Source organism: Nomascus leucogenys, chromosome 20 (genome assembly GCF_006542625.1).
Source record: "Nomascus leucogenys isolate Asia chromosome 20, Asia_NLE_v1, whole genome shotgun sequence".
NCBI classification, from domain to species: domain Eukaryota; kingdom Metazoa; phylum Chordata; class Mammalia; order Primates; family Hylobatidae; genus Nomascus; species Nomascus leucogenys.
Window position 1 is genome coordinate 77847244 of NC_044400.1, and position 23796 is coordinate 77871039.

At 44.6% G+C, this 23796-nt stretch overlaps 1 protein-coding gene across 3 annotated transcripts in view; it reads left to right on the forward strand.

Moving 5' to 3' along the window:
- The window catches only part of KIAA0232 (KIAA0232 ortholog), a 100651-nt gene extending 77626 nt beyond the window's left edge, over window positions 1-23025 (forward strand). Inside the window, exons 6-10 of one of the 3 annotated variants that reach the window (XM_030800901.1) lie at window positions 390-3672; window positions 5666-5737; window positions 10993-11101; window positions 16051-16148; window positions 19673-22240. In XM_030800901.1, the coding sequence (XP_030656761.1) occupies window positions 390-3672; window positions 5666-5737; window positions 10993-11101; window positions 16051-16148; window positions 19673-19852 (3742 nt within the window). In that variant the 3' untranslated portion in view covers window positions 19853-22240. Of the gene's footprint in view, window positions 1-389; window positions 3673-5665; window positions 5738-10992; window positions 11102-16050; window positions 16149-19672 lie in introns of all 3 variants that reach the window. The other 2 variants (XM_030800903.1, XM_030800902.1) reach the window with 2 other exon arrangements.
- The last annotated feature ends 771 nt before the right edge of the window (window positions 23026-23796 follow it).

Consider the following 23796-nt stretch of genomic DNA (forward strand, 5'->3'; position numbering starts at 1 on the left):
AAAGTTGCAAGCAATAGTGACTTAGCTGAGATTCAAATTCAGATATTGCTTACTGAAGAGACAGCATTCTTTCTTCTACTATTTGTCCTTTTTGACTTCTTAATTCTTAATTAAAATGCAAACTTTGAAGATAAAAACTGTCATGTTACATATTTTCTCAGTATTCTTACAGTGCGTATCACAGTGCTGAGCAAAATGGTGCTTGATGCATGGGACTAATCTTAAGCATATTTTACTGTATTATAAATTGTAAAGTTAATGATTCTTGGATGATGTGAATGTTGACACTACTAAAATGAAATATTCCATTCTTCTGGTTGGTAATGTTGTTTTACTCTATCTAAAAAATCTGCATACTCATTTTTTGAACTCTTTACTCTGTTTTTCAGGTACTATGAAGCATTTCCACCACTTTCTGAGAAACCAGTTTGCCTGCAAGAAATCATGACTGTGTGGAACAAGTCTAAAGTCTGTTCTTACTCTAGCTCTTCTTCATCATCCACAGCCCCACCAGCTAGCACAGATACTTCCTCTCCTAAGGACTGCAACAGTGAAAGTGAAGTCACCAAGGAAAGAAGCAGTGAAGTACCCACCACTGTGCATGAGAAAACCCAGAGCAAAAGCAAAAACGAGAAGGAAAACAAATTTAGTAATGGCACAATTGAAGAAAAGCCTGCTTTGTACAAAAAGCAAATCCGACATAAACCTGAAGGAAAGATTCGCCCTCGCTCATGGTCTTCTGGCTCCAGTGAAGCAGGCTCAAGTTCCAGTGGGAATCAGGGAGAATTAAAAGCATCCATGAAGTATGTTAAAGTAAGACACAAGGCACGAGAGATTCGAAACAAAAAAGGGCGGAATGGGCAAAGCAGGCTTTCTTTGAAGCATGGTGAGAAGGCTGAAAGAAACATTCATACTGGAAGTAGTAGCAGTAGCAGCAGTGGTTCTGTCAAACAGCTGTGCAAGCGGGGTAAGAGACCTTTAAAAGAAATCGGGAGAAAAGATCCTGGGAGCACTGAAGGAAGAGACCTGTACATGGAGAACAGAAATGACACAGAGTATAAAGAGGAGCCCTTGTGGTACACCGAGCCAATTGCTGAATATTTTGTTCCTCTGAGCAGAAAAAGTAAACTAGAGACCACATACCGAAACAGACAAGACACAAGTGATCTGACATCAGAGGCAGTGGAAGAATTGTCTGAATCAGTGCATGGTCTTTGTATCAGCAACAATAATCTTCATAAAACATACCTCGCAGCAGGTACTTTCATTGATGGTCATTTTGTAGAAATGCCTGCAGTTATAAATGAGGATATTGACCTCACTGGGACCTCATTATGTTCTCTACCAGAGGACAATAAATACCTAGATGATATTCATCTGTCAGAATTAACGCACTTCTATGAAGTGGATATTGATCAATCCATGTTGGATCCTGGTGCCTCAGAAACAATGCAAGGAGAAAGTCGGATTTTGAATATGATTCGACAAAAAAGCAAAGAGAACACAGATTTTGAGGCAGAATGTTGCATAGTGTTAGATGGTATGGAGTTGCAAGGGGAACGTGCAATATGGACAGATTCTACCAGCTCCGTAGGTGCTGAGGGCTTATTCCTGCAGGACCTTGGCAATCTGGCTCAGTTTTGGGAGTGCTGTTCATCCAGCTCCGGTGATGCTGATGGGGAGAGTTTTGGAGGAGACTCTCCAGTTAGACTGTCTCCCATCTTAGACAGCACAGTGCTCAATTCACACCTGCTTGCTGGCAATCAAGAGCTCTTTTCAGATATTAATGAAGGATCTGGTATAAACTCTTGTTTTTCAGTGTTTGAAGTGCAATGCAGTAATTCTGTTTTACCATTTTCTTTTGAAACACTCAACTTGGGAAATGAAAATACAGATTCTAGTGCTAATATGCTTGGGAAAACACAGTCTAGATTGCTAATATGGACCAAAAATAGTGCCTTTGAAGAAAATGAACACTGTTCTAATCTTTCAACAAGAACTTGTAGTCCGTGGTCCCATTCAGAAGAAACACGTTCAGACAATGAAACATTAAATATTCAGTTTGAAGAATCCACACAGTTTAATGCCGAAGATATTAATTATGTAGTTCCTAGAGTCTCGTCAAATTATGTAGATGAAGAACTTCTAGATTTTTTGCAAGATGAAACTTGCCAGCAAAACAGTAGAACTTTAGGTGAGATTCCTACATTAGTTTTCAAAAAAACATCTAAACTAGAATCCGTCTGTGGTATTCAGCTAGAACAAAAAACAGAAAACAAAAATTTTGAAACTACACAAGTATGTAATGAAAGTCCACATGGAGATGGCTACAGCTCAGGGGTTATTAAAGACATTTGGACAAAGATGGCAGACACAAATTCTGTGGCTACAGTAGAAATAGAAAGAACTGATGCTGAGTTGTTTTCGGCAGATGTAAATAACTACTGCTGCTGTCTAGATGCTGAAGCTGAACTGGAGACCCTTCAGGAGCCTGATAAGGCTGTGCGGAGGTCAGAGTACCATCTGTGGGAGGGACAGAAAGAGAGCCTGGAGAAAAGAGCATTTGCTTCTAGTGAGCTATCAAACGTGGATGGTGGTGATTATACAACACCCTCTAAACCCTGGGATGTAGCCCAAGATAAAGAAAACACATTCATTCTTGGAGGAGTTTATGGAGAACTCAAAACCTTCAATAGTGATGGGGAATGGGCAGTCGTACCACCTAGCCACACAAAAGGAAGTCTGTTACAGTGTGCAGCTTCTGATGTTGTGACGATAGCTGGTACAGATGTCTTTATGACCCCAGGAAACAGTTTTGCTCCTGGGCACAGGCAGTTATGGAAACCCTTCGTGTCATTTGAACAGAATGATCAGCCGAAGAGTGGGGAAAATGGGTTAAATAAGGGATTTTCTTTTATCTTCCATGAAGACTTACTAGGAGCTTGTGGCAACTTTCAAGTTGAAGATCCTGGACTTGAATACTCATTTTCTTCCTTTGACTTAAGCAATCCATTTTCACAAGTTCTTCATGTAGAATGCTCATTTGAACCTGAAGGGATTGCATCTTTCAGCCCCAGTTTTAAACCGAAATCAATCCTCTGTTCTGATTCAGACAGTGAAGTGTTTCACCCCAGGATATGTGGTGTTGACAGAACACAATACAGGGCTATTCGGATCTCTCCTAGGACTCACTTTCGCCCAATTTCTGCATCCGAACTGTCCCCAGGAGGAGGAAGCGAGTCAGAATTTGAATCTGAGAAAGATGAAACAAATATTCCCATTCCTTCTCAAGTTGATATATTTGAAGATCCGCAGGCAGATCTCAAACCCCTGGAAGAAGATGCAGAGAAAGAAGGCCATTACTATGGAAAATCAGAGCTTGAGTCTGGAAAATTCCTTCCCAGGTTAAAAAAATCTGGGATGGAAAAGAGTGCTCAGACATCACTGGATTCCCAGGAGGAATCAACTGGGATTCTGTCAGTAGGAAAGCAAAATCAGTGTTTGGAATGTAGCATGAATGAATCCCTGGAAATAGATTTAGAAAGCTCAGAAGCAAATTGTAAAATAATGGCACAATGCGAGGAAGAAATTAATAATTTTTGTGGTTGCAAAGCAGGTTGTCAGTTTCCTGCTTATGAAGATAATCCAGTTTCTTCGGGACAGCTGGAAGAGGTATGTGTCTGTGTGTTGGTGTTTGACAAAAGGATTTGATCAGAGTCTAACCCAAGAACAGATACGTCAGTCAATGAAAGGGTTAAATTATTGGGAAATTAGCTTAAATGTCTTAAAACTTAAATTGTTCTAATTTTACATATAAGGACTTAAAATGGATTTGATATTTATAAATTTGAACTAGACAGTAGAGTTTTTCTGGAGAGAAAAAGCTTTTAAAAATCACAGGATGTAAGATTCCTATGTGTTGTCTTAAGATGCATGTTATTGGCCGGGTGCAGTGGCTCACACCTGTAATCCCAGCACTTTGGGAGGCCGAAGAGGGTGGATCATTTGAGGTCAGGAGTTCAAGACCAGCTTGGCCAACATGGTGAGACCCTGTCTCTACTAAAAATACAAAAATTACCCAGACGTGGTGGCAGGCACCTGTAATCCCAGCTAGTTGGGAGGCTGAGGCAGGAGAATCACTTGAACCTGAGAGGTGAAGGTTGCAGTGAGCCGAGATCATGTTCTGCACTCCAGCCTGGGTGACAGGGTGAGACTCCATCTCAAAAAAAAAAGAAAACATGTATTATGTTTAAATCTAAAACCTAACATGAAAGTGTTCAAACATTCAAAGTTGATGAATCAGGAAGTGGCTGCTATTAAAGTGTAGCAAGCCTGTCTAACTGACTCTTAGAAGTTGATCACTTTATCAAAACTTGTGTTTTACATATAAAACAATTATATCTCTATGGAGTTCTCAAAAATACATTGTGGTACATGTAGAAATTCACCCACAGCCCAAATGCAACAAAATTGCTTCTACGGAACCTATATAGATGTATCTTGCTTTATACAAAGTACATATTCCAGAAGCTGTGTGGATTGTATGTTAAGGCTATGGAATGAGGATCATATTAAGTTGTGTTAATGAGAGTCATTGTACCCCTCCACTGTATGCCCAAGAAATGGCTTGAGATTAAACTGATTGTACAAGAAATAACACTTAAGACAATAACCTGTTTCACAAAAAAGCATAGCAGTCTGCCCACTTTTCCACTGTTTTTGATATGTGAGTGCCTAGCCTTTCTCCAGAAACAGCTTATTTAATTTTGTTTTTGTTTTTGTTGTGTTTTGGGGACAGAGTCTCGCTCTGTCGCCCAGGCTTGAGCGCAGTGGTGCAATCTCAGCTCACTGCAACCTCCACCTCCCAGGTTCAAGTGATTCTCCTGCCTCAGCCTCCCAAGTAGCTGGGATTAAAGGCATGCGCCACCACGCCCGGCTAATTATTTGTATTTTTAGTAGAGACGGGGTTTCACCAGGTTGGCCAGGCTGGTCTCAAACTCCTAACTTCAAGTGATCCACCTGCCTTGGCCTCCCAAAGTGTTGGGATTATAGGTGTGAGCCACCGCGTCCGGCCCAGCTTATTGAAGAAAAGAGATGGAGGTGTTTAGAAGCCATGCCACCTGTGGCCAGAGAGCAGATGACTGTTGCCCTTCCTCCCAACTGTCCTGCACACCCTACCCACCATTGCACATCCAAATGCTACCCATACCATGAGACTTATTTCATATACCACCTCCTTCACTGACACTTTCCCTAATTCCCTCTCTCCCCTGCTCCAACCCCACTCTGCATCAGAATTAATTTCACCCGTCTCTTAATTTTCATGCACTTTATGCCTCTTTTTGATTGCATTTTCCATTTCTCATGAGTTATTTATATCCTGGACTATAGGCTCCTTGTGGCTGTGGACCATGCCTTACTCATTTGTCACATCAGAGTGCCCAGGTGTGGGACTGCTTGCCTGTGATTCTAGGAAGCCCCCAGGTGACTTGAGAGTCACTGCTCTAATCAGCTGCCTAGAGACCCATAGAGGATGAATTTAATGCCATTGAAACACTGCTAAGAAAAAGCCCAATAATGTTGTTAGCCTCTGTCTGTTTGTTTATTGCCCCATTTTTCATCCTTAAATATTCCTTTATGTACTTTGTATTTCACCTGGTTCCAGATTGGGAAGAAAGAAAAAGAGGAAAGAAGCAAGATTCTACATCATACCACTACCATATTCCTTCGCTTTCTAGTATGTTGATGTATTTATGTGTTATCAGAATTCTGGGTTTCCTTGAAAGGTCTTAGCTGCCAAAAAAATTCCCAGAGGACATTTTGGGATTGTCTGATAGTTTAGATGTTGTCAGCACTGTTCTCTCGGCAGCGTTGTTATACTTTAGAAGCCGGGTTCAAGCTTACTTCATAGATTCATCTGAGATATGGAGGAGGCTGAGAGAGTGACCTGAAGGGACAGTTTGGGGCCAGCCTGGAACTTGAACCTGTATCTTTCTGTTCTGTCACATTGCTTGGTCAGTCTGAAAGGTGCTTTTAAGAGGATGTGCTTCCGACCCTTTTCCTGAGTCAGTACAGTCTTTTCAGAAAGCAATCTGGGAGGCCTGTTTAAAGATCAGTAGAACCCCATCTATTTCAGACCTAGATGATGAAAATGTAGGATTTCCGTTAGAACTGGTATCTAAGAGCATGAAAATAATATGATTATTTCCAAAAGTTTAGTGTAGTTCAATTCAGCAAACATTTAGTGAATACCTGTTTACATGCCTGTTGGTAAAGTAGGTGTCCTGGATGAATAAGACTTTGTCCTTGCGCATACAGAATTCAGCGTAGTGAAGATGACCAACTTGTACCATGTTACTTATTTTAACTGAAATAGGTAATTTATTCATATGATTCAAATTCAGAAGTTACAAGTGTATATGTACATAGACAGTGAAAGGTTTCCTCCCCAGCAGCAACCACTAGTGTGAGTTTTGATGTATTCTCCAAGGATATTTTTTGCGCATATAAACAAGTAAACGTTCACATGTATTTCTTCCTATTCTTTCTTTTTGCTGAAACAGTACTGTATTGTAATCACCCTTCCTTTTTTCATTTTCTGCATACTATTCCATTGTATGGATATACCGTCATCTACCTAGTCAGTTCTTTATCTTTTAGGGCATTTGACTAATGCAGTTTTAGGTGCTGTAGGTAGAATGGTGGAGGGGAGCACAGAATGCTGTGGGAACCTGCAGGAGAACCCTCCCAGCCTGTGACGGTTGAAGGCTTCTTGCGCATACTTGAGTGTCCAGAGTAGAAGGAAGGAGGCAGGGCAATCCAGGCAGAAGGAACAGCAGAAGCAAGGGTAAAGAGATTTGAATCTGCTGTTGTGTGCAGGGCAGCTGTGAACAGGGATCTCACGGTCTCTGGAGTATAAACCATACGGTTAAGAGTAGCACAGATGAAGCACAGTGTGCCTTGGTATCTGGACATACATTTGTGGTGAAAATGTTCTTGTCGTTTCCTTGGTTGCCAACTTAGTACCAAGCACCTTGAGGCTTACTTGCTGTCTTCAGGGAATTTCAGTCCACTCAGGAGAGGAGCTCACTGTGCTGTGGAGGTCAGCAGGTCTGGAGGTACAGGAAGGCTCTGATGAGTAAAGGAGTGGGGGTCAGGGTCATCCTGGTGATGCGCCACCCGGCCCATCTATGTAGAGACTTCTGTCACTACTGTCCTACTGGATGCCCATGTAGACCTCATGCGGTAGGTTATTTTCCCCACTTCTGAAGACACATAGGCTCTAAGAGGTGAGACAGCTGCCCCAGATCCCAGTGTGACAGACAGGCAAAGCATTTTCCACCACTCTGCACCTGTGTGAACCGAGGAAGACTTAGACCAGCAGTTCTGTGTCTCTTGTTTGTCTCTGTTGCACTCAGTATCTCTTCATTGATGTTTCATTTCTTCCCAGAGAACAAGGTACATGGAAGTCTTGCTTTTCCTGGTGTGGCCCAAATGAGAGCTGATTGTGTCAAAGGGGCAAGAGTGAAACTAAAACCAAGCACCTTTCTCTTTACCCAAACTAGGAGTATTTTGTGAGAATTTAAAGCTGTGAAGCCTTTGTGTCCTTCACGCAGCTTCCAACTTCTAAAGAATTTCTGAATTTTATATCTCTTGCTAAAAACATTTCTGGTTAGGCTTTTTGGATTAAGTTTATGTCTTCTTTTCACTGTTCCATTCATTCATCAAGTATTTCTTATGTACCTGCTCGGCCAGGTACTATTCTTGGTGCTGGGAATAAGTAACAAAGCTCTTGGTGCTGGTGGAGTCACATCCCACCTTGGGGAGCTGACAATAAACATGTTAAGTTATATAGTGTGTTACAATATAAATGCTGTTGGAAATTAGGATTGCTGGACGAGGGGCGTTGGGGTTGGGAGTGATTGCAGGAGTTTGCTGTGTTATGGGTGGTGTGAGAGCAGGCTTCCTCGCCAAGGCGCAATTTAAGGAAATACTTAGAGGTAAGAGAGTGAGCTGAGAGGATGCCTGGCAGGAGAGGGAGGGCAGCGCTGAGGCCACTGCTGTGCCTGCCTGTCCATGACAGCGACCTTCTGATCTGCTTTCAGCTTCCTCCATTGTCTCTTCATTCTTCTCATTCCCAGCTACACCAGAAGTTGAATTAATACATTAGATGATGTATTAGATAAACATAGTGTGATCCAGCCTAAAAGTTATAAATGACTGAGTGGAGAGATGTCATAACAAGATGCATATTCCTTGAATATGTTTAGTATAAAACGGGACAAATAAGTCCCTGCCATAGGAATTGACATTCAAATGGAGGATGCAGAAAAAAGACTCCCAAATTTATGGTAGGAACTGGTGTGCCCTTCACAGTGGTTTCAGCAAGAGAGAGAAGAAATGATGTCTGAGATAGTCAGAGACTGTTGGCCTGGTGGAAACTTTTCTTCACGTCAGCAGACGCTGAGTATCTGCTTTTTGCGGGGCCCTGTACTTGGGGATGCAAAGATGAAGAAGACGTGGTCCCGCCCCTCAGGAAGCTTACAGTCGGGTTCTGCTGGGGTCTAAACTCCTCTTGGTTCATGCTGCCCCTGCTCCCAGGTGCCTGGCCCCTCCAGCCTGCTTTCCCTGACCTGTCCCATCCCCCACCATGAACTCACTCCCTTTCTTGATCTTAATCCTCAAGAAAGGATGAAAAGATAAGCAGTGTATTTAAACTGATCATTCTTGCAAAGAGCCTTTTCTTTCTCAAATGAAGAACCTGTTAACCTCTAAATCCATTTATCTTCAATAGCGCCTTAGGGAGGTGATGGAGTGAGTTCTGGCTGGGGCACCTTCCTTGCTCCCCCTGAGTAGCACTAAGTAATCTCACAGGACAGGCAAGGCCTTTCTGAAGAGGTCTTAGAGTGCAGGGAATTGCATGACAGGTGCCGTTAGCCACCTTGGAAGAACTGCAGGCCTTAAGTGGTGCCACCTTGTTTGCAGGAAGCCCAGCCCTGTCCATTCCCCTGGCCCTAGCATCTATCTGTCTAATAGCAGTACCCGTTTTTATTGTTAGGATAAGCTGTAGGAGAAAATAGCAAAGGTTAACTGGCCGCTGTGGGTAGACAGTACAGTTCTTCCTCAGTTTCTGACTTAGGAGTGTTTCCGAAAAGTTAAGTGAAAACAAAAGTTGGAAGTGTTTCCCTTTTAGTTACGTAACAGACACTCATTACGGAATTGAACAGTTTTAGACCCATAAATAATTAAGTTAAAAGCATAACAAACTCCTATTAGGAAATTGATGAACAATTTGTTTCTAAAACACTTTAGATTTTAAACTTGAACACGTAGTGAAATGTCTTTTAAAACAGTGAAGATGGGCGCAGTGTTCACAGGCCTCTCCACTGAGCAGATGTCTACTAAGAACACAGCATATTAGGGGATGTGGGTGGTAGAAAGATGCAGTGGCCAAGCCTCACCCTGGGCGAGCTGGTGGCAGGCTCACTCTCTCAGGCACAGTGAGGAAGGCACACTGAAGGGGTTGCCCTGACTGCCAGCATGCCGGGTATACATGGTGACTGAAGCTGCCACGAGTCTTCTGTTGACCACACTACAAGGACTCTTCTTGGTCACTGATGACAGCTGTTGTCTGTGTGCCATTGGCCACACTGTCCAGTTCTCACTGGCCAAGCAGGTGGGCGGGGCCCAGCCAGGACTTGAGAATCCCGCTGGGAAAGGATGGAGCCTGGGTTCAGGCTAGGTCCCTCTTCTGGGCCTGGGCAACTTCCAGATGTGAAGGATGTGAGTCCCGCTCTCAGGAATCATTCTCTCATCTCATTTGGATGGCTATCTCCTATTTTAAATCTGAATCATGGAATTTGAATTTGTAATTTGGTTTTAGCCTTAGTTTCCTTCTGGTTCACACCTAAGCAAGATAATTTTAAGACACTTAGGTCAATAACTCTGCCTATAAGAATTTCCTTTGGGCCAGGTGTGGTGGCTCACGCCTGTAATCCCAACACTTTGGGAGGCCAAGGCGGGCAGATCACCTGAGGTCACAAGTTCGAGACCAGCCTGGCCAACATGGCAAAACCCTGTCTCTACTAAAAAATAAAAAAATTAGCCAGGGTGGTGGTACATGCCTGTAGTCCCAGCTACTCGGGAAGCTAAGGCACGAGAATCATTTGAACACCGGAGGCAGAAGTTGCAGTGAGCTGAGATCACGCCATTGCACTCCAGCGTGGGTGACAGGGTGAGACTCTGTCTCAAAAAAAAAGAATTTTATTTGATTCCATTTCTTCTGCCTGAGTCTATGAGGGAGAAGAGGGTTCCCCCTGTTCTCTTCAGAGCACCTCATGCCAGTAAAGGCTCAGGGCTTCCCCGTTATGTCTATGCACTTGTGGAATCTAGAAGTTTGCCTTACTTGGGAGCGTTTTTATTACATTGTATTTTTGGCTTGTAAGAGTTTCTTTAGTTAAGATTTTCATGTCGCTTCCCATCTAAGTACTTCTTAAGCAATACTTTCTTTATACACTGTGAACATGCTGGCTCTTAAAATGCGCTTTTTCCAGAACAGTATAAAAACTCACCAGTTGGCTGGGCATGGTGGCTCATGCCTGTAATCCTAGTACTTTGGGAGGCCAAGCTGGGCAGATTGCTTGAGCTCAGGAGTTCGAGACCAGCCTGGCCAACGTGGCGAAACCCTATTTCTACAAAAAGCACAAAAAATGAGCCAGACATGGTGGTGCCCGCCTGTAGTCCCAGCTACTTGCAAGGCTGAAGTGGGAGGATCACTTGAGCCCTGGAGGTGGAGGTTGCAGTGAGCCAAGATTGTGCCACTATACTCCAGCCTGGGTGACAGACCCAGACCCTATCTCAAAAAGAAAGAAAAATCAAAAAACCTCACCAACTTAAAAGTTCTGGGTTTATAATCTATAGTTAATGCTTGAATATTCTTCCTCTAACCTGAAAGTTTATAAACTTTTTCTATATTTGGTTTAATCTAAACAGTTCCCTGTATTGAACACTGATATGCAAGGAATGAATAGAAGTCAAGAAAAACAGACCTGGTGGGAAAAAGCCTTGTACTCTCCTCTTTTTCCTGCATCAGAGTGTGAAGGTAAGGAGCCTTCTGTTAGTTCATTTATTCATTCCAATTTGTAATTTATTAAGGGCAATAATTTCTTTTTCTATGAATATCAGTCCAAGAAACATTTACCAAGAGGTTTCTGTGTGGGTAGCACTTTGTCATGCACTGGGGACACAGAGAGGAATGAGAACTGGGCCCTGCTCTGAAACAGCCACAATCTGATGGAGGGGAAAGGCATGGAAATACATCCAAGCATTACTGACCATGGATGAGATGTGCATAAGCCACCATTGAGTCACAGAGGAGGAAATAGCGGGCAGTCCCTGTGAAGAGAGTTGCCTGCACAGAGGCAGGAGGGTTGCAGCCAGGGGAAAGCACAGGGCCCCATGGCTCAGCTGAGTTATAGCTGATGTGGGAGAGACAGACAGGGCAGGAGCCTGTCAGAAGGTTTGAGGGCTTGGCTCGGTTAGGTAGCGTCTGACATGCAGGAAGGGAACGCTGTTCACAGGATTTAAATTGGAGGTTGTCAAGGTCAGATGTTGTTTAGAACAATTCTAGTAACAGAGTGGAAATGGAATTGAAAAACTGAAGGGTATTGGCCAGAGTTTTAGGCTCTTCGGGCGCCGTAAGCTAAAGGCCTGGACTGAGGCAATCATAGCGGGGACAGAGAAAGGGAAACAGAACCGAGAGGTTTTGTAGAGGAGTTTGTTGGATTACTTTCTGTGAGGAGTAGTTATGGGAGTCTAGGTGGAGAGGGAGACAGGAGTGGGCGCTGATACGGTGAGGAAGATTTTAGTTTAGGATATTTTTTGAATGAGCAGTCTGTGAGGCCTTCCAGGTAGACCCCCAGAAGTTGTTAAGAAACCCTGAATTGAAATTTTGGGAGAAGTAGGAACTAAGGATGCAACCAGAATTGATGAGCTCAAGAAGTTCAGCTTGCCCAGATTGTGGTCTCCTGGGCTTCTATTGGCTACCACATTTATTTAACAGCAGTCTCCTGTCAGAGCCCTGAAGGGGTTATGTCAGTCTCTTGCATTTAAATTTACGGGTTCACGTGTTTGTCACATCCCCTCAGCTAATTTGTAGTCAGTGTGGAGCCAAGTGACTTCTCTCACTAGCCACGATGCCCTGCACACACCTGTGCTGTCCTTGGAAAGCCTCCCTGGCATTCCTCGGCAGCATGGGCTATAGCTGATGGGATGGAAGGCCGGATTGGCCAGGTTGACTCTTCAGGAGTGGAGCGTTTGCTGTTCTCTGGTCTGTAGCCACAGACAGCTTCCCAAGACCCTGCCTTCCTCCTTCCCAGAGGTTCAGCTGGGTCATAAGGAGAGCATAGAGCTTAGTCTTCACTGTTAGCGTCTTTGTCGATTGAACAGCATTTATTAAAGGCCTGTTGCTGCTGCCACCCTACCATTAGCTCATATCTGGACAGCCTTGATTACGTGCACGGTGCTCTCAAGCTTTTCTTTTACATAATTCCCACAAGAACCTTAGGAGATGCCCCCCGCTAGTTTTCAGATGAGGAAGCTGAGTCTCCGGTTTAGTACTGTAGTTTGCCCGAAATCACACAGTTAACTATTAAGCATGGGCTAGAATCTAGGTTGTGATTCTTGTGGTCCAGAAGTTTTGCCCTCTACAGCAGCTGCCTGCACTTGGTACCAAGGTAGATGCCAGGGCAGTAGGAGCACAGAGCTTCCCTTCATGTGTGTCCAATCTGGTAAACTGGGCAAGCGTAAGACACAGACACAGTTAATGGAATGAAGGTGGGATGTGGCCACAGCTGTGCCACGGAGGACCTCTCAGGAAGAGTTAGGAGGGAGAGGAGGATGCCACCTTGTGGCAAAGAACCAATTCCTTGCAGTGGCATAGGATGATTTTCAGACACAGAGTTCGTGTTTCTTTAGTAAAGGGCAACCTTGGCACCCTTAGTCCAGTTTTCTGTCATTAGTTAGTAAAGAATCCAGTTCTACCTCTTAGCTCTAGGTTCCTGGTTATCTGTACAGTCTCTTAGTAGATACTGGTGTTTGTACATGGTATTTTCATTTTTACAGTGAAGTGCTATATAGAGAAACTCTCAGTGCATAAATACTGGTAATTATTTCTTGTGAGTGACCTTTAGCTCACACTGTGAGTTAAGTCCCTGCATATTTGCCCTGTAGCATCATGAAGCATCCTTCTTTAGCTTATGTGGGTTGGGGCATGTAGTCTCAGAAGGATAGTCAAGAAAACAGGTAGTCACTTACCTACTCAGCAGAAGTGGCTGGGGACTCCTGATGCTTCTAATGTTGGATATGATTCATCACAAGCAGTTGCTGCTCTGAGCCAGGGACTGACCTGGGAGCTCACAGCATCTCTGGAAAGGAAGAGTAGCATTGTCCCCTTTACAGTAAGGCGAGGAAACAGGCTCAGAAAAGAGGCAGCTTGTTCAGGTAACCATGTAAGGAAGCCCCAGCTTTGTGCAGTCTGCCCCCTGCTGGCCATGCTGCATATTCATACGTGCATCCGTTCGACACTTGGGTTAGGCACTGTTGTAGACTTGGGAACGCATAGGCAAACAGATCGTGTCCCTGTCCTCCCCCTGCTCAGGTACCTTCTCAACAGGGACTTGAGGAAATAGGGCACAGACCATGTGACAGCTGGGGCTGCCTGCAGGGAGAGGTGCCAGGCAGCAGTGGCTTGTGCAGGGGCAGGAATGCATTGGATATGCCCCAGCATGACTGGCAAAGAGGGGATGGCATGGGAGTGTGGTGGGGATGAGGCCAGCCAGGCAGCTGGGAGCCAGACCACAGAGGGCCTTGTAGACTCTGTGCACCGGGAGTGCCGTCCCAAACAGCAGTCTCCACAGCTCATGCCCCTGGATTTTCAGTGCTTTCAAGACTCGAGTAATGTAAGCGTCTGGATGATTTTAGCATTAAAGACAGAGAGTCCTGCAGGGAAGCAGTACAGACAGGCGGTGAAGGGCCCAGGATTGAGAACCGTATTGCAATCCAGACCCTCTTTCCCCAGCTATTAGGCTTTGGGTGCTGACTGAACCTTTCTGTGCCTTTGTAGTCTGTATGTATAAAAGGAGGCTAGAAGAATGCCTTCATTGTAAGGTAAAGTGCCTAGCATGTCATAGCCTGAAACGGGGTGGCGGTCAACTTGAGCATCATGAAAACTGTCAGCAGCAGTTCAGCATCACCTTTTCCAAATACCCTGTGGCACAATAAAACCCTCATGTATGTACAGAATTCCTAAAGCAGGAAGAGAAAATGAAGGAGTGGGGTGTGGAGATGGGCCTGCCTGCCTCTGAGCATATCCTTATCAAGGAAACCATGCCCTACCCACTCCATGCCCCTCAGCCATATAAGTGGTGGCCATATGGAGTGGGCCATGGAGTGAGAGGTCAGCCAAGAAAAAGATGCCTCCTTAGGAGAGATGAAGCCAGGGTTCCTCCCAGCCTCAGCAGAGGACACATGGCATTCTCCCCAGCTGCCTTAGGGCGACCACGCCTCCAAGCCTATGGCTTTGATCAGCAGCAGTCATGGGTGCAATGTGTGTGCCAGGCACTGTGCTTGAGGCTTCACCTCTTTGAATTTGCACAGAAATGTAGGAGGGAAAATGGTGATGTTCTCATCTTAGAGATGAGGATACTAGGGCTCAAAGAGGTTAAATAATTTGCGCAAAGTTACATCACAAGTAAATAGCATGACCTGGAATTGAGTGAAGTCTGTCTAATCCCAGAGCCTGGGGTATTCTCATGAACCTCAACTAGTAACTTGGAGTTCTTGGAGCCGTCAGAGAGAACAGAAGCTGTGGAGAGTCTTCCATGTGGCCAGTGCAGCTGCAGGAAGCAGCCCAGCAGGGCCCAGATGGTCTTACCCTTGGCACAGCCTCGCTACCCTGTGCCAAGGTAGAAGGGCGCAGCAGTCACTTGCTCCAGCCATGTCCTTTGGGGTGTTGTGCAAGGGGTAGGCATGTCATCTCGTCGAACTACCTGTGGTAACTCTGTGGCAGGGGAATGGGGGGTGTGATCTGGTTTTGAAGAAGTAGATGCTCAAGGGTGTTAAAGGACTTAATGCACCATGAATGTCAAAGCCAGAGTCCAAAACCCTGGCCAAGTTCCTCCTTTTACTCTGCACTGTGCCTCTGCCCCAGCTGTGTTTCTCATGGAGGTAAGGGGAGTAAGAGGCTGTTCTGGATGAAGACCAGCAGTTCTCAGTGCATTAGAATTGCTTGAGAGCAATTCTGCTTTTCAGAAAGTGCCCAGCCCCTGCCCAGGACAGTTCATTTGGAATCTCTGGCAGGAGTCTAAGCCTCTCTAAAGCCCCTGGATGATGAGAATATGCAGCCAGGGTTGAGAACTCCTGGGCTCATTGGATTTGTTTGATTTCTTCTCATCCCAGTTTCTTTCCCGTTTTGTGGCCATTTGCCTGATGGAATCGCTAGCACCATTTCTTTTCCCTATTCATAGATGCGATACATGGTTCAGTACGTTGTTGAGTTGAGGAAGAACACACAAGGATGTGACCCTGTGTTGTTTCTCCATTGCGTTCCCTCCTGTCTGAGCTTCCTTTGTTCCTCTGTTCTATGAACGTGTTATGATGCACCATCTGTCTCCTCCGTCCGTTTGTTGTGGAGAGCATGGGCCCTGTGGGTCTCTCTGTCCTGTGTTCCCAGGGCCGATCACGTTACAGGTGTGACTAGAAGCTTGTCCAATGAATGTCTCCTGGTAGAATAACAGGAGTGTATGGTTATGCTGGCCTATTTCTTTTTTTAACTCACTAAACCAAGAATTTTTTGTCAGCATAGCGTTTTTTTTCTCTTACACACCTGCCTGACTGTGCTTTCAGTGATGACTTAAAATATCCGAAGGGTTGGGAGACCTAACTGATCTAACTTTTTAGTGAAAAATGAAACAAGAATGTATGTTTCATAACTGTGTCTTAATGGAATTTCCCCCTTTCCCTCTTTTCCCTTCTCCATTCCAAATGATTAAGAATGTTACACAAATGCCAAGGGAGAGAGTGGTTTAGAAGAATATCCAGATGCTAAAGAGACACCCAGTAATGAAGAGCGCCTGTTAGATTTTAATAGGGTAAGTGGACTGTCCTCCTCCTCGTCATTAACTTACAAACAGCCACCACCTCCACTTGTCACTCTAGTCAAAAACCTGGGAGTCATGTGAGTGGACCCCACCTCTCCCAGGAACCAGCCAGGCCTGTGGGTGCAGACTTCCTCTTCTCTGGCCTTTGTTCTGAGTCTGCATTCTCCCCTTCCAAACTCCCTTGACTGTTGACTACCAGTGCTTCCTGAAGAATCCCCAGCTCTCTCCCCAGTCTTGGCTCCACACTGCTGCCCGAGGGCATTGTATTACAAACGCAGAGCTGACCCTGTTGCTCCTTGGGTAGGCACGCTTTTCATCTTTCTTTTTTTTTTTTGTTTACCTAATTAATAAGTGGGAGACCTAGCCTTGTCCTCTTTGAAAGCGCACCCCGAGGCAGCCTTGCCAGTGTGCTTCTTGCTGCTGTCCCGGCTTCTGCAGAACGATCCCACCCTTTCCGTGTCCTCGCTGCACTCTGTGCACAACTCTTCTTGTTGCAGCCAGAGCATTTACCTGCGTTCAATTTCTGCATGTCTGCCTCTTCCGCAAGCCTGTGGGCACCATGAAGGCGGGTGCAGGGCCTATGCCTGGTTTAGTCTAGTCTTAGACCTTCCCCGGTTAAGAGCCAGGCAGGCAAATGAGCCTAAGGAAAATGCTTTTTCTTTGGTATGAATTGTCAGTGTATTAGGGTTCTCCAGAGGGACAGAACTAATGAAATAGGTATATATATATATACACAAAGGGGAGTTTATTAAGTATTAACTCACACGATCACAAGGTCCCACAATGGGCCATCTGCAAGCTGAGGAGGAAGGAGAGCCAGTCCGAGTCCCAACACTGAAGAACTTGGAGCCTGATGTTCGAGGGCAGGAAGCATCCAGCACGGGAGAAGATGGAGGCTGGGAGGCTAGGCCAGTCTAGTCTTTTCACATGTTCCTGCCTGCTTTATATTCTAGCCGCGCTGGCAGCTGACTAGATGGCGCCCACCCAGATTAAAGGTGGGTCTGCCTTTCCCAGCCCACTGGCTCAAATGTTAATCTCCTTTGGCAACACCCCCACAGACACACCCAGGATCAGTACTTTGCATCCTTTAATCCAATCAAGTTGACACTCTGTATTAACCATAACAAGTCCACCCCTTGTCAATTTGAACCCATCACATCTCCTGAAATTATATGTAATCTTCAAATACAGACAATAATAAAGTCATAATTATACCTAACATAATACAGCTATGCTTCATACAACCGGAAAAGCACCAGTCCCAAACCCAAATACTATTACATAGAGTTAACGATACTTAAATGCTGATATGAAGTCAATAAATCTTATGTCAGCTGGGCGCAGTGGCTCACGCTTGTAATCCCAACATTTTGGGAAGCCAAGGTGGGCAGATCACCTGAGGTCAGGAGTTCAAGACCAGCCTGGCCAACATGGCAAAACTCCATCTCTACTAAAAATACAAAAATTTGCCGGGCGTGATGGTGCACGCCTGTAATCCCAGCTACTTGGGAGGCTGAAGGAGGAGAATTGCTTGAACCCGGGAGGTAGAGATTGCAGTTAGCTGAGATCGCGCCACTGCATTCCAGCCTAGGTGACAGAGCAAAACTCCATCATTCATTCATACATACATACATACATACATACATACATCTTGTGTCTCATGATAAAGGACAAAAAATAAAATGACGTTTTCTTAGTACAAGTGTATACATGCACAAACATGTTTTTAACAAAAGAAGGAGGAAATACTCAAGACAATTACAGTCCTGGTTTCTGCACCTGGTCACATGGTCGTAGCTGGTATTGATGCCTACCTTCTTCTACTACCCATTCTGTATTCCCTTTGCCTTCAGCAAGCACCTCAGCAGGTTGTGGTTTTTTCCCGGTGGAGTGACCTAAACCTTCATTCCTAAAGAGTCAGAGCCATTTGTATCCTGCCTGGACTGGGCTGTTGTAGTTTCCCATTAACTTTAATCACAGGGCATGTGATCAAGTTGACACTCAGTATTAACCATCAGTCAGTGTCCATTCAAGTCCTGTGAGAACTGTCTGCCGAAGCACCTGTAGCATCATCGTCCACGTCCTGCTGCCCACTGACCTGTCCGGCTCCACACATGAAGGCAGACGTTTGAGGCCCCCACCAGCTCTCTCCTCAGTGACTAGTTCACATCATCCCCCCGGCCTCAAACCCCAAACCGAGACATATTCCCCAGTCCTGTCTCTCATCTTCCATACACAGTCCGCCTGCCAATCCTGACCGTTGCCCCTCTCAGCCACTTCACATCCTCCCACTTCTCCTCCTCTCCATCTTTACCACTTTGTTCAAGCCACTGTCCCTGCTCCTGCACAGCTGCCATGGTCTTTTCATTGTCCTTCCTGCATCCGTCATCCTTGCCAGCCTTCTCTCCACGCAGCAGACAGAATGACCTCACGAGCAGTATCTTGTTTAGTCCTCACAACGACCCTGTGAGGTAGGTACTGTTGTCATGCGTGTTCTGCAAAATAGGAAACTGAAGCACAAAAACATCAAGCGCCGTGTATGCGAGGTCAGAGAGCCACGGATTCAGTGTGGACCTGAACTCTGAACCTCAGCAGTCTGCCTCTAGGACCCATACTGCTAACCATGATGTCACTTTGCTGTTGCATTTGAGACAGATCCAAACTCCCCGCCACGCCTCTACAGCCCTGTGTGTTTTGCCCCCATCTGCCTTTGACCTCATCTGTCTCTGCTCTCCCCTTACTCTGTGTGGCTTTTCTGTGCTTCTGCCTCAGGGGTTCTCAACCAGGGACAATACTGCCATTTGGAAATGAGGCGGGAGTGCTGCTAGTTACTATGACAGGGTGAGGGGAGCTTTGTAATGACTGTGACTGAGGAGGGCCCACCACTGCATCTAGTGTCCTGGGGTCCAGAGATGCTGACCATCTGGTGTAGGGGAGACAGTCCCACACAACAGAGTGTTGGCACCTCTGCATGGCTGGCTTCTCAGCTGAGCGGGTCTCTTCTCCAAAGAACTCCCTTCCCAACACGCCCGTCTGCAGTGCCTCCTCACCATCTGTACTGTGTCACTGCAGACTCCCTTCCCAACACACCCGTCTGCAGTGCCCCCCTCACCATCTGTACTGTGTCACTGCAACTGGCGCGTGTTGGTTTGCTCGTTCATCTCCCCAGCGGGCCTGGCGTGTCCCTTCCACTGCTGGAGTCCCTGTGCCCAGTAAAGTTGTTGGTGCGTAGCGGGTACTCAAAGACTTTTGAAAATGAAATAATTCTTTATCCTACCCTAACATGGCTAACATTTTGTCCAAGTGACTGAACATGTGGAATTAGGATTTTGGATCCTTCATGGATCAGAGAAGAGAGGCGGTTTTGCTCTGAAACAGTAAAACTCTGCATTTTTGTAACTCCACAGGAAAACACCGATGATTTGTTATTTCTTCTCTGTATATAAATAGAGTATCTCACCCTTTTGGAAAAAAAAAAAGTCTTTTTGATCTGTTGAAAATTGTTTTAATCTTAGGTGTCTTCTGTTTATGAAGCAAGATGTACAGGAGAGAGAGATTCTGGAGCAAAGTCAGATGGCTTCCGCAGAAAGATGTGCTCCAGCGCCAGCTCCACCTCGGAAGAGACAGGCTCAGAAGGCGGAGGCGAGTGGGTGGGCCCTAGTGAAGAGGAGCTGTTTTCTCGAACTCATCTCTAAACCTGCAAAATAGTACAAATTATTGTTTAAAAATGATATGTGATGGAAAATTACTCTTCAGTGAGACCTGTTAATCTAAAACAACAACTTAGGTTTCCTCTTCAATTAACTGATTCAGATTGGTAATAATTATCTTTCTCTTCTTGCTTATTTTAGAGTTGAGGACAGCTATCCTGTTAAAGATTTTTTTTTCCCAGCTGTTAAATTCTTGGCTATTTGAAATAGACTAGATTGTGTTGTCAAATCAAGAATGGGTGTGCATGTGCTTGTCTTAGAAGTATCACTGCTTTTTGCATCTTAACTGCAGTTAATTTTCCTTCTCACTGCGGTTATATCACTATGACCTTATTAGCATTGCAGTGTCAACAACCACTTCTGCTCTTCAGAGACTTCAGCTTTGGAGCATTTAGGCTTTGTTCTCCAAGAACTGGGATATCCATTCTTACCCTACAGTGGCTTGATGCCTTTCTGAAGGCGAGAGGGAAGCCTGGGTGACTCAGCGGTGGTCTCCATTCAGCAAAATCTCATGTACATTTGAAGTAGGAACCACAAAGGTGTGCTTTTCAAGACTCACAAAATACTGTGTTTTCTATCTTAGGATTTCTTTTCCCCTAAAGTATCATGGAAGATACTATGGTTTGTGACTTTCTTGCTAACTGAAGAAGCCAAGGATTTGGGGTGTGGGGTCATATGCGAGACACAGTGCGGTAAGGGTGCATACCCTACCCCTTACCTGTTCTCATACTGCAGTTACATTTACACCAAAACCCCATGCAGGGTTATTTGTGGTGAGTGTTACGTATGTGGTAAGGACCTTAGTTGCAGATTGTTATTTTCTGGTTACCTATGTTGAATTGAAACCCCCAAAACCTGAAATTGTGAACATTTGACATGCAGTAAAGGCCACCTCATCACCCAGAGAAATCTTTGGCTGCTGCAGCTAGCCGCTCCTTGGCTGTGATGTAGTATAGCTTCGATCTCATTTTGTGTTTGAGAGAATGTTCTGGGCAAGTTCTGTGTGTGGTGGGTTGGGGCGGGTAGAGTCATGAGTTTTCCACATCCCTGTGTGGTGGTTTTGCTGACTGTCGCTCCATGGGACTGGCTCCCAGTTCTCCTTGGTGAGCCCGGGGAGCCGGCGCATCTTGTGAGTCACGTCTGTGCATGGCGATCCGCTCCTCTGGCTCTCATGGCATTGTGCCACAGGCTGAAGCCCGGAGGAGCAGTATGTGCACAACCCAAACATTTTACATTGTTTTTCTTTTTTAACCAACTCATTGTTTAAAAAACAAAAACAAAAAAAAAAAAACCTAATCTGTGAAATCAGCGTAGCATGTCTGGAACATCAGGAATGGCAGAAAAGTCTGATAGGTCTAGACAGCTTCACCACTAATTTTGGCAGGCAGCAAACACACATATAATTTATTAGCTGGGAGCTGAACTGGCTGTGAAATCTATGATTTGCTTTGAACATTTGGATTTTGTTGCCTTTTTCTTAATTGATAACACAGAAAAGAAAGTACCATCAAAGATGGTGGAGTCATTGAGGGTCTGTGTGTCCTCACCAAGAGGGACCTGGTGTGCCCGCCGGGTTGATCTTCCCACATGTTAGGGTTTATTTTTATACAACACATCTTTTGACACTTTAAGGTGGGTTTGTGTGTGTGTGTGTGTGTGTGTGTGTGTGCGTGCGTGTGTAAGATTTTATGTTGCTGTTATTTATTTACGAACTTCAGATACGTTTTTATGTATTTTTCATTCTTCTGGAGCTTCCTAAAAATTGATAAGCATCTGCACTGAAATATAATTTAACAGCAAAAGTAAAAAAGGATTGAAAGTTGTAAATTCCTCATATACTACAGTGACGATTATTCTAGAAATCGTTGCTTGTGTAGCAAAGACCAAATAAATAGATTTCAGACACAACCTTGAGCACAGTTGATTTTGGACAGCTGCTGTTTATTCGGAAAGGGCTCCAGGTGGCAAAGGTGCACACTTCCTCAGACACAGGTGAGAAGATGCAGCACCTTCCACAGGTGAATGGGACGGATTCGAAGTGAGCAAAGGGATTCACCAATTATGTATTTATTTGTTTTCATAGTTAAGTAGCTGAAGCTCAGAGGCTTTCAGCAACAGAGATGAAAGTGTGGCTTTTTAGTTTTGTGAATGGATGATCACAAAGAAAAAGCATTTTTAAAAAGTTGGCAAACGCTGAAACGCACTGTGGTATGAAGCGCATTGCATTTCCATAGCACTGAAGTACCAGTTTCCATTCCTGGGCTGAGATTGTTTTTCCCGTGGTTGTATTGTTCTGATTTCACGTACACCAGAGTAACTGATTTTTTTTTGTTTTCTTGTGGAGTTAACACCAAATAAAAATTGTAAAAAACAGTTTGTTGTTTTTATTTCTCGTAGCAAAGCTTCTTTTGTAAAGAACTCCAGCTCCCTTTTACTCATGAGCATCCGTGGAGGAGCAAGTGCCCAGGTGACATCTGTTCTAGATGGAGGCCGTTTAGCTCTCCTTGCAGACACTGCTGAAAACATGGTGCAGCTTTGCCAGGGAAGAAAGTGGTGTGGCCTGCTGAGAAATGAGCGGCTCTCCCCACCTCACCCCCAGCACGCAGGGATGCTACCTGAGTCTGCAGCACACACAGCGTTTCTGTCCGTAGATGGCACACCAAGCTCAATCTTTTTGTTTTCTTCTGGGGAAAAAATTGAATCTTTATATGTTAACATGATTGATATTCATTTGTGGAAAAAAATCAGTGTGTTTTTAAAGAAGTATAAGGGAAAAGGAAAACTCATATGTCCTTCTGTCACTCTGAGACATTCACTGTAACATCTGTGCAAGCCCCTTTCCAGGATTCTGAATGTACAGTATATATGAATGCATACATAGAGAAATTTACATTAAAGAGCGTACTAGTTCTTCTATAACATCAGAAATAGGTTTTTACTGAGATGTCTTCATGTCGGTAATTATAGAACTACATAATTATTTTTATAGCTGTATTATGTAGATTTAACAGGTTCCTCATTGATAAAACAATGTTTTTTTGGTTGTTTATTCAGTATCTGAATAACGTTTCTATGGACATCCGTAAACATGTATGAGAGGACTTTTAAAAGTTCATGGAAAATGGAATTAAAAGAAAAATAAAAAAATATAAACTTTATTTCTCAACATAAGTTCCATCAAGTTCAAGATACTACTATAAGACATAATACCATAATACCAGCCATTCAGTCTGTCCCTAAAGAACTGAGGCTCCTGGAAATTTCGCCTTGTCAGTGTAGTCTCTGCATTGTGAACTGAAGAGAAATGGGTGCCCTTTACAGATTTTTAAGATTAGGAAACAAAGTCAGAAGAAGCCAAATCAGGACTGTAAAGTGGATGCCTAATGATTTCCCATCAAAACTCTTGGAAAATGGCTCTCGTTTGCTGAGAGGAATGAGCAGGAGGAGCACTGTCATGGTGGAAAAGGGCTCTGGTGAAACTTTCCTAGGCATTGTTCTGCCACAGCTTTGGCTAACTTTCTCAAAACACTTGTAATAAGCAGATGTTAACGTTCTTTGGGCATCTGGAAAGTCAGCACATACACAGTGCTTTGAGCATCCCAGAAAATGGTTGCCTGGCCTCTGCTTTTGACCAGTCTGCATTTGCTATGAGGAGACCCCTCCCACCTCTTGGTAGCCAGTGCGGTGATCAGAATCACGTTGTCTTCAGGATTGTGCTGGTAAAGTCATGTTCCATCTCCTGTTACAGTTCTCAGAGGAAATGCTTTAGGATCTTGATTCCTCTTGTTGAAAGTTTCCCCTGAAAGCTCTGCTGCTGTCTCCAGCTGATCTGAGTGCAACGGTTTGGTAGCCATTGAGTGGCAAGTTTGCTCAGTCCGTTAATTTTTCAGTCCGATCGTGTAAGCTGAAGCATCTGAAGTGTCTATGGT